Below are 10,386 nucleotides of genomic sequence, written 5' to 3' on the forward strand. Positions count from 1 at the left end.
TTCTTCTCAGATTTCCTGTACCCTCTCTTGACTTGTAATGTTTAGGAGATGTTCATCAGAAGATCTGCAAGCCTGAAGTGAAGTCCTTATGATTCCTTCATTTTTTTTATATGGTTGGATGAATAGGTCCCATGTTCACACCTGTGACCTTTGATGTCATTGACCTCAACATCAAAGACTATCAAGGTAACTGTCAGTTATAAAGTCATCCTTTCATGTTAGTAACACATGCTCAAAATCCTATGAGCTAAATATGCATTATTTAAATGAGGTATGAAAATCTTTTGACAGTATCAAGTGAACAGAAACTATTATATTATTTTAATGTAGAAACTGAAACTTTGTCAGTAATATATTTATACACGTTTACATTTACACAAAATATATTTCTGAAATATTTTTGCCTTTAGTGAACAATATAATTCCAATTATAGAAATAACAGCAAATTATTGTAATGGATTGTAATTATTGTATATTATTATTTGTTTTGAGTAACAGAAGAAAAGTATTATATTGTATTATACTATATTATATTCTGTTTTCTTTAAGTGACGGGGACAAGTGTATGTTTGGTAGCATTTTAATTTTGAGTATGTAAGACATTGCTTTTAAGCATAGTATCCTGAAGTATGTTAGGTTATTTAAAGCATACTACCCATATATCACATTTAAATATTTTTTTTTTACATTCAGATATAATAATAAATAATGGCTATTGATTATAAGTATATAATTGGGGACCTAATGCTACCAGGTAATGTTTACTAAGAATTTTCTTATTCTATTTTAATTTATATGTTTGTTTTTTGATATATACAGTACATACAATACTAACAATAATCACTTATTTATCATATACCATAAACAACTCGATGTTTGAAACATATTGCCAATTTATCATTTGGCTTATATTGACTGACATGTGCTCTCCTAATTGACCGCATGATAGCATTTTGAGATTTTAACTATAAACTATTTAAACTATAAACTATACTGTATATGTTTTTTTTTTTGCATGATCTACAAATATTAAACTGCAATTAAATATCATGAAAATCCACATTTTCTTTATGAATTGAAATAGCAGGGTACAAAAAAAATCCCCTGCCACAAATTCTAATGATTAACTTAATAACAATTTCAGTGATAGAAATTATTCACATATGGTTAGAATAACCAGTATACTATCATATAGACTCAATTTGTAAAGAAGAATAACCATTTGAGACATCATAAATAATTACAATGAACTATTTATTAGCTCTAATAGTTTATTTGTAGACTAGTATGCAATATGAAAAGCCTATGTATATGCAAAGCATCAATACATGACCCATATAATTACTTTATCATTTGACATATTAGTTTGATACTTTTGGCAAACCTGCTTTATGGAATATTATAGGGCTTTATATAAAATTGCAAAATAATATATATATAAATGTATGCAATTCTAAAATTGTTTTATAATATGGAATTTGATTCAACAGTTTCTATCAATATAAAAAGTGTTTAAAAGACATTTAAAGTGTAATCATTCATTTTATAAACTATGTATACTTTTACGATTATACATTTAATGTTATAAATAATTAAGGCAAACCTACATATAGTTATAGCAGATACTTAATCTTTGAATGTTGCTTTGATCTGCTGTTGTTGTAGACAGTCATTGCATGCACAACAATCAATTATGTCAAAACATCAACATTTAACACTTTACTTTAACACATAGTACACATGAAATGAAATCAGTATGTTCATTTTCTTTTATGGTTAGATTAAAGGACATATTTGTTTGACATTAAAGAACTAATCTACCCAACAGTGAAACTTCAGGGTTAAAGTGAAAGTATACAGTACTTTCAGTGAGGACATATTTTGTGTTAACTTTGTTCACTTTAAAATTTGGAGTGACTTTTACAAATTAAAATTTGGAGTGACTTTTACATTTTTAGATGTTTGCTATATTTTATTATTACGTCAAAATTAGCTGTTTCAGTCACTCAGCATAACTGCTCAATAGATATTTAGAAAGGCTATCAACAAAACAAATTATCTTTAGTCAGTCAGCTGACTCATAGACATCCATTGTGAGAAGGAGCAGTAAAGCACAACCATAGTGTAGCACTGCAAAGCAGGAAACAGAGTCTTCGTATGCCATGAGCAAATAATGCTGCTCCCATGTACATATATGATTACAAATCATGCATGGAAACACATCAAACATTAAATTGATAACTTTATTTACATCATGTTGATTTCTTTTACAGCTGTTCCTACAAATATCTGTAAAATGGCTATTCCAACCTATCAGTTGGCGTGCATCACAGTAACTTGTATGAAAAACATTTAATCATTAGGCTCTGGGGAAAGCTCATTTGCACAGTGCACTTGCCTTGCAAAGTGAACAGCCTATTTGCCTTTGGTAAATCAAGCCCAATGTATCCTTGTAGTACAACCTAAACTAACTTTAAATAATAAAAATTTATCTTACAACATTACAGGGTGGCCTCATTGATCGTTTGGTTTTTGGAAGATGCTGAAGTGTTAAACCATCTAACAGTTTCTTAGATCTTTCAGGAACTCTTTTGGTGAGATCTCTGTGTTAAGTCCCCGGGTATGCATAGTTCCTGTGGGCCTTATGAAGGGCTCCCACTCTGCCTGACTTTTTATTGATTTTGTATTATGTGAAATGTAACTGTAGGAGCTAGACAAGAGTAATGCCCCTCATACCAAATCTGTCAATGGCATGTACAATTTAAAAAAAACTGTCTAGGACATATGAAAATACCAAAAGATTATGGCCTATTGCAATGAACACCATAGCCAATTACTTTCACATGTCATGTTCCATCTTAAAGGTTTAAAGGGTTCTCCTATTTTTTTCCTATTGCTGGATCCAAGTCTTCACACCTCCCACCTTTCATATTAATGATCCCAATATCAAATATTACCAGTGTCAATAATACAATTTGCACTTCTTCTGTTATTCAGGGCCCTCTGATTCCTTCTGTATACAAGAGGAACTGCACTCTGCTCACATAATTTGTAATACAAACATCTTTGCCATTCTGAAGCTTCCCTCCAACCACTTTGCATATTATTTCATATATACTGTGATTCTGTACTTGCCAAATATGCTGCAGAAATCTCCCTCCACCGAGTCTGGCTGCAACCATTTTAACTGTGGGCAGCTAAAGCTGCTGCCTGTTAACTTCCTGGATTTACACAGACACACAGAGGCACACCTCCAGCTCTACAGCTCTCATTAGCCCTCCTATGACTCATCCCCCCTCCCTTCCTGGCAAACTCTCATGAGAGTTAGAGAGAGAGCTGTTCATGATGTCATAAGCCTAGGCTTTTTACCAGACAAGAAACAGAAAGTGGGCTGTATAAGGATTTTATTGGCAGAATCTTTTTTTACTATCCAACATTAAAACAACAAGGGCAGAAGATTTAATACATGGAAAGTTGAAAAAATTACTGAATGTCCGCTTTAAATTGTATATGTACTGTCTGTCCTTATTTTGTAAATCGCTGCGTGAACTGTTGGTGCTATTTATATACTGTATAATAACAATAATGTTGAGGAATTACAGATATTAGGTAACGTTAACACCAGTTTATATTAAATATTTTCTTTAAAAGTATGTGAGCTAGAAAATGACAAACCCATGTTATTATAAAAACATACATTCTCATTTTAACAAATCAAACTTAATCTATGAATACCACTGCACTTTAGGCAAAGCACAATACTTTTCTTTCCAAGTATCTCCTAAAGCAGGGGTCAGCAACCCACGGGCCGCACCCGGCCCACCACCATTTAATGTCCAGCCCGTCAGGGCCATGAGTAATTCACTGGCACCCAGGCCACGGAGATTTTTGCCACTGTCCTCTTCATTGGACAGCAGCGAGTGGCTGGTATCACAGGGCTGGATGGGGCAGGAACCGCTGGAGTTAACTTTTTTCGTTAAACAGCAGGTGATTGGTTTCCAGGCGATCGTAGCAACCAATCACTAGCCTGTTAATGTAAAAAGTTAACTTCAGCAGTTCCCACACTAATCCAGACCTGTGATGCCGAGCTCTGCTCTGCTGCACATGTGTGTAAGGTAAGAGAGTTCTACCTACACAGTGTGGGACCCCTTCTCTCCTGGGGATGTGACCCCATTACCCTGGTAATGGGGCCCCCATCTCCCCTAGTAACAGAGAACCCCTCCCCCTGGGGACTCCATTTCCCTAGGGACAGGGACCCCATCTCCCCTGGAGACAGGGACCCCTTTTCCCCTGGGGAAAGGGACCCCTCTCACTTGGGGACAGGGACTCCATCACCCCTGGGGACAGGGACCCCTTCTCACTTGGGGACAGGACCCCATCACCCCTGGGGACGGGGACCTATCTCCTCTAGTAATGGGGACCCCATCTCCCCTAAGGGCAGGAACCCCATTTTCCCTAGGGACAGGAACCCCATCTCCAGACCATGCTGACTGGCAGGGCTGGTGTCAGCCACCCTTGGGTACCAGGATGGGGGAGGGGGCAGTAAAATCTGAATCCCCAGCCACATGATCCCTCAGAGTCAACTGGCTTTTTATTAGTGAAGCACCTTAAAGTGAGGTAAACCTGTACTGGTATTATTACTATGTTAGGATTATTATTATCTTCATTTATTAGCAGGTGAATGTGGCCCTCCACCATCCACGCATTCACATACATTGAATGCCGGCCCTTAAGTGGAAAAAGGTTGCTGACCCCTGTCCAAAATGATGAATATATATATTATACTAAGGCTATCCAATTCAATACTTGAAGCTCTTTATAATTAATTCTTACTATCAATATTATTCATGTTTTATCTTGCATATGTATGCACTACATAGCTCTAAGATTAACTTCAGCAATTTAGCAATATTATTTTCTAATTCAGTTGCATCATACAGCATCTAATCTTTTGAATGTAAAGCTTGTACAATTCAGATTCAAAGCCCTTTTCTCTCCTCCAAAAGATCTAGGCCATTCCAGCAAGTTCAAGAACAATGCAAATCAAAAAAACATTGGAAATAGAAAACACTGCAACGAAGCATTTAAAATATTTGTTTAATTCTAAATGTTTTTTTGCCTGCACTTCATTAAGTTGTATACAAGGACTACTTAAGTCTGTGTATTAAAGTCAAAATCCACCATTTTCTGCACAAGTCTTATCTAAAACATTTTAGGGGCTCTACTGGAAAGCTTCAGCTCCATATTCCCATTGTTCAATTAGTGCTATCAAACAATAAAGAAAATGAAACAGATGTATTTTATTCATTATATTTTAATGGATAATAATCATACGATGACTGCACTGTAAACTACAAAATACATTTTAGGCAATAAAAAAATATAAATATTTAAAAAAAGTATTTGCCCTTTATAAACCAGGTTTTATCTCCAGTTCATGGCAATAATGTAGGCCAGCAATGGAAGTTTCTTTTCTTCCTCTGGCTCCAGTTTTTAGCTTTTGAACTCTTTTTAACTTAAAGCAGAGAGTTCAGCAGGCCTTTCACCAGACACTGCAAAGTGCTATTATTCCTTTAAAGTCACTGCTTACTTTGCATCTTTTCAATACTTGTGACATATGTTTTAGCAGTTCCTCAATGACATCCACATTCTTCTACAATCATATCTTCGTGGTGTTTCATTACCACATCTCCATTGTCATTCATCAGCATAGACAAAGGTCTCATTTTCACTGGGGCACAGGAGGCACATTCAACTTTATCTGAATTGAATAGCTTCAGCAAACTCTGTAAAACAAAAAAATAGATATTTGTTAGTTTACAAATCTACCAGAAAATGATGATGCACACATCAAACAATCCACATATTTAGCACAGCAATATACAATTGATACATCTAACATTCCTCTAAATTAGACATGTCAAACTGGTTGGGCTTCATGCATCTCATCTACATCTTTCTTATGGCCCTCAGCCAATATGAGGATTACAATTGAACATAGCATTGGTTTACTGTAAGGTGAATTACATTAAAAAAACAAGGCTTTTTAATTGCCATGCTGATGCCTAAACATAACTGTAAGAGAAATTCCATAAAATGCTGCCCTTTATAGAGTTTATCCAGATTTGGACTCCACATTTTTGAGTTTGACATGCCTGCCCTAAGGAGTCAGGCTAGTTGACACTCCTCTAAGGATCCATAAAGACCTATAAACCCATAATAAAAGTTACATGCAATATGTAATATTCCTCCAATGCTGTCTGTCTAATGGCACCCATTATTACGAAATACTGAATAGCACCAAATATTAAAGAATACTTGAAAAAGGCAAAGACAATTATCAGTAAAAAAAAATGACACTTACCATAATGTAAGCATGGTTGGTTGGTTTGAAGGGCTCACTTAGGGGAATGGGGCAGGCTCCTTCACATCTGTAGGCATTGAAATTCTTCGGGTGGATAATCAGATTTCCCCACCCGAACTTCTCAAAGTCCACCATCATATCAACCCTTTGACACAAGGGTTTTCCATCCTCCACGGTTCTGGATGGAAAGTGGTTCATTATGATGCTGTCTTTTGTATTTCTGTTCTTCCTGTGCCTTTTGATACCTTGTTCACTTTTGACTTCTGGTGACATCACATATTTAGAAGACTCCACTGTTTGGATGAGGTTGGGATATCCATTGACTTTAGCAGAAGGGTTGTCCTTTGTGAACACTATCAATAAAACTCTGTCAGTAGATATGTCTGTGCAACCGTTCTCATGATCCTTCTGAGATGAGGTTCCACCCCCCATGATATCATCATAATATGAAGTTTGACGAAGGTTGAGATAAGCATTCAAAATTTTAGTGAGGGTAAACACTTTCCAGGAGTCACCCATTGTTACAGAGGAATCAATGTGAAAAGACTGCAGAAGCAATCTCTTGGAACCTTGTTCGCTGTGGTAAATATGCAGTATCATATCTTGTGTTTTCTCTGTAGGAGAAAGTTGAATCCTAAACTCTGCCAATTGAATCTCATTACTGCTTGAGAGAGAGGACATGTCAAAGTAGAGTGATCGATGATTGTCCATCTTGGTGCATCCTGGGGAAGAAAGAACAAAAAACATGACATAAAAATCAATCTAATTATAAAAAGACATACTTCGTTTTTACAATATATGAATCTATGGTTAAAATATATTAATAAATATATAAATAAATAAATAGTATTAAATAAATAAATAATACATATATAAAAAAAAATATTGTTATATAAAGCAATATTCTTTAAAATGATGTTTACTATTTCAAATAAATCTTTAGGCAGTAGGCGATGTATGTGAAACTGCTAAGGCAAATCTGTCATATATGAGGCATGTCAGGAGTGTTAAAGGGAAGACTAAAACTACAAAAGCACATACTTTTAAGTTAGTTTTATCACTGTTAGAGAATCAGCTATAAGAAATAAATTGCCCTTAATTAAAATGCCTGACACAAAAAGTGTTCTTGCCCTTCTCTGTGGAAGATAATCTAGCCCATCAATAATAAAATTATCATTACATTTAGGTAATAAATAAAGCAGCATGTTACATTGTTATATGGGAAAATATAGAGTTCCGTATTTACCTTTGGCAGTAAGTCTTAGGACAGTATCTGAATCTTGAAGGATGGAATGCTCCAGGCTGGACAGACCTGTGTCATTCCCCATAATGAGGCTCTGATAGAGCTGCATCATAAATGGTGAGTACTTCTTATTTGGAGAGTATGCCTGTCCATCAAGACTGCTTGAAGTTCTTAATCCATGGTTAGATTGTTGAAGAGGAATTCTTTTTTGGTTTTCTTGCATAAAGGCTGGCAATCCCTGGACCATGGAGATGGTTGTGAGGTAGAGAATGACATTCATCCAGGTCATTTCTTCTCAGATTTCCTGTACCCTCTCTTGACTTGTAAAGTTTAGGAGATGTTCATCAGAAGATCTGCAAGCCTGAAGTGAAGTCCTTATGATTCCTTCATTTTTTTTATATGGTTGGATGAATAGGTCCCATGTTCACACCTGTGACCTTTGATGTCATTGACCTCAACATCAAAGACTATCAAGGTAACTGTCAGTTATAAAGTCATCCTTTCATGTTAGTAACACATGCTCAAAATCCTATGAGCTAAATATGCATTATTTAAATGAGGTATGAAAATCTTTTGACAGTATCAAGTGAACAGAAACTATTATATTATTTTAATGTAGAAACTGAAACTTTGTCAGTAATATATTTATACACGTTTACATTTACACAAAATATATTTCTGAAATATTTTTGCCTTTAGTGAACAATATAATTCCAATTATAGAAATAACAGCAAATTATTGTAATGGATTGTAATTATTGTATATTATTATTTGTTTTGAGTAACAGAAGAAAAGTATTATATTGTATTATACTATATTATATTCTGTTTTCTTTAAGTGACGGGGACAAGTGTATGTTTGGTAGCATTTTAATTTTGAGTATGTAAGACATTGCTTTTAAGCATAGTATCCTGAAGTATGTTAGGTTATTTAAAGCATACTACCCATATATCACATTTAAATATTTTTTTTTTACATTCAGATATAATAATAAATAATGGCTATTGATTATATGTATATAATTGGGGACCTAATGCTACCAGGTAATGTTTACTAAAAATTTTCTTATTCTATTTTAATTTATATGTTTGTTTTTTGATATATACAGTACATACAATACTAACAATAATCACTTATTTATCATATACCATAAACAACTCGATGTTTGAAACATATTGCCAATTTATCATTTGGCTTATATTGACTGACATGTGCTCTCCTAATTGACCACATGATAGCATTTTGAGATTTTAACTATAAACTAGTTAAACTATAAACTATACTGTATATGTTTTTTTTTTTTGCATGATCTACAAATATTAAACTGCAATTAAATATCATGAAAATCCACATTTTCTTTATGAATTGAAATAGCAGGGTACAAAAAAATCCCCTGCCACAAATTCTAATGATTAACTTAATAACAATTTCAGTGATAGAAATTATTCACATATGGTTAGAATAACCAGTATACTATCATATAGACTCAATTTGTAAAGAAGAATAACCATTTGAGACATCATAAATAATTACAATGAACTATTTATTAGCTCTAATAGTTTATTTGTAGACTAGTATGCAATATGAAAAGCCTATGTATATGCAAAGCATCAATACATGACCCATATAATTACTTTATCATTTGACATATTAGTTTGATACTTTTGGCAAACCTGCTTTATGGAATATTATAGGGCTTTATATAACATTGCAAAATAATATATATATAAATGTATGCAATTCTAAAATTGTTTTATAATATGGAATTTGATTCAACAGTTTCTATCAATATAAAAAGTGTTTAAAAGACATTTAAAGTGTAATCATTCATTTTATAAACTATGTATACTTTTACGATTATACATTTAATGTTATAAATAATTAAGGCAAACCTACATATAGATATAGCAGATACTTAATCTTTGAATGTTGCTTTGATCTGCTGTTGTTGTAGACAGTCATTGCATGCACAACAATCAATTATGTCAAAACATCAACATTTAACACTTTACTTTAACACATAGTACACATGAAATGAAATCAGTATGTTCATTTTCTTTTATGGTTAGATTAAAGGACATATTTGTTTGACATTAAAGAACTAATCTACCCAACAGTGAAACTTCAGGGTTAAAGTGAAAGTATACAGTACTTTCAGTGAGGACATATTTTGTGTTAACTTTGTTCACTTTAAAATTTGGAGTGACTTTTACAAATTAAAATTTGGAGTGACTTTTACATTTTTAGATGTTTGCTATATTTTATTATTACGTCAAAATTAGCTGTTTCAGTCACTCAGCATAACTGCTCAATAGATATTTAGAAAGGCTATCAACAAAACAAATTATCTTTAGTCAGTCAGCTGACTCATAGACATCCATTGTGAGAAGGAGCAGTAAAGCACAACCATAGTGTAGCACTGCAAAGCAGGAAACAGAGTCTTCGTATGCCATGAGCAAATAATGCTGCTCCCATGTACATATATGATTACAAATCATGCATGGAAACACATCAAACATTAAATTGATAACTTTATTTACATCATGTTGATTTCTTTTACAGCTGTTCCTACAAATATCTGTAAAATGGCTATTCCAACCTATCAGTTGGCGTGCATCACAGTAACTTGTATGAAAAACATTTAATCATTAGGCTCTGGGGAAAGCTCATTTGCACAGTGCACTTGCCTTGCAAAGTGAACAGCCTATTTGCCTTTGGTAAATCAAGCCCAATGTATCCTTGTAGTACAACCTAAACTAACTTTAAATAATTAAAAT

The 10,386-nt window shown here is 33.8% G+C and overlaps 1 protein-coding gene across 1 annotated transcript; it reads right to left on the reverse strand.

Annotated features, from left to right (window-relative positions):
- Window positions 1-5,634: 5,634 nt before the first annotated feature.
- Window positions 5,635-7,897, reverse strand: LOC141134691 (nodal homolog 2-A-like). The gene is made up of 3 exons (XM_073624135.1): window positions 7,612-7,897; window positions 6,366-7,087; window positions 5,635-5,787 (listed from the first exon to the last, which is right to left on the reverse strand). Exons 1-3 carry the CDS (start codon window positions 7,895-7,897, stop codon window positions 5,635-5,637), a joined length of 1,161 nt encoding a protein of 386 aa, XP_073480236.1.
- Window positions 7,898-10,386: the final 2,489 nt, after the last annotated feature.

The sequence above is a fragment of the Aquarana catesbeiana genome, linkage group LG03 (genome assembly GCF_042186555.1).
Source record: "Aquarana catesbeiana isolate 2022-GZ linkage group LG03, ASM4218655v1, whole genome shotgun sequence".
Lineage (NCBI taxonomy): Eukaryota > Metazoa > Chordata > Amphibia > Anura > Ranidae > Aquarana > Aquarana catesbeiana.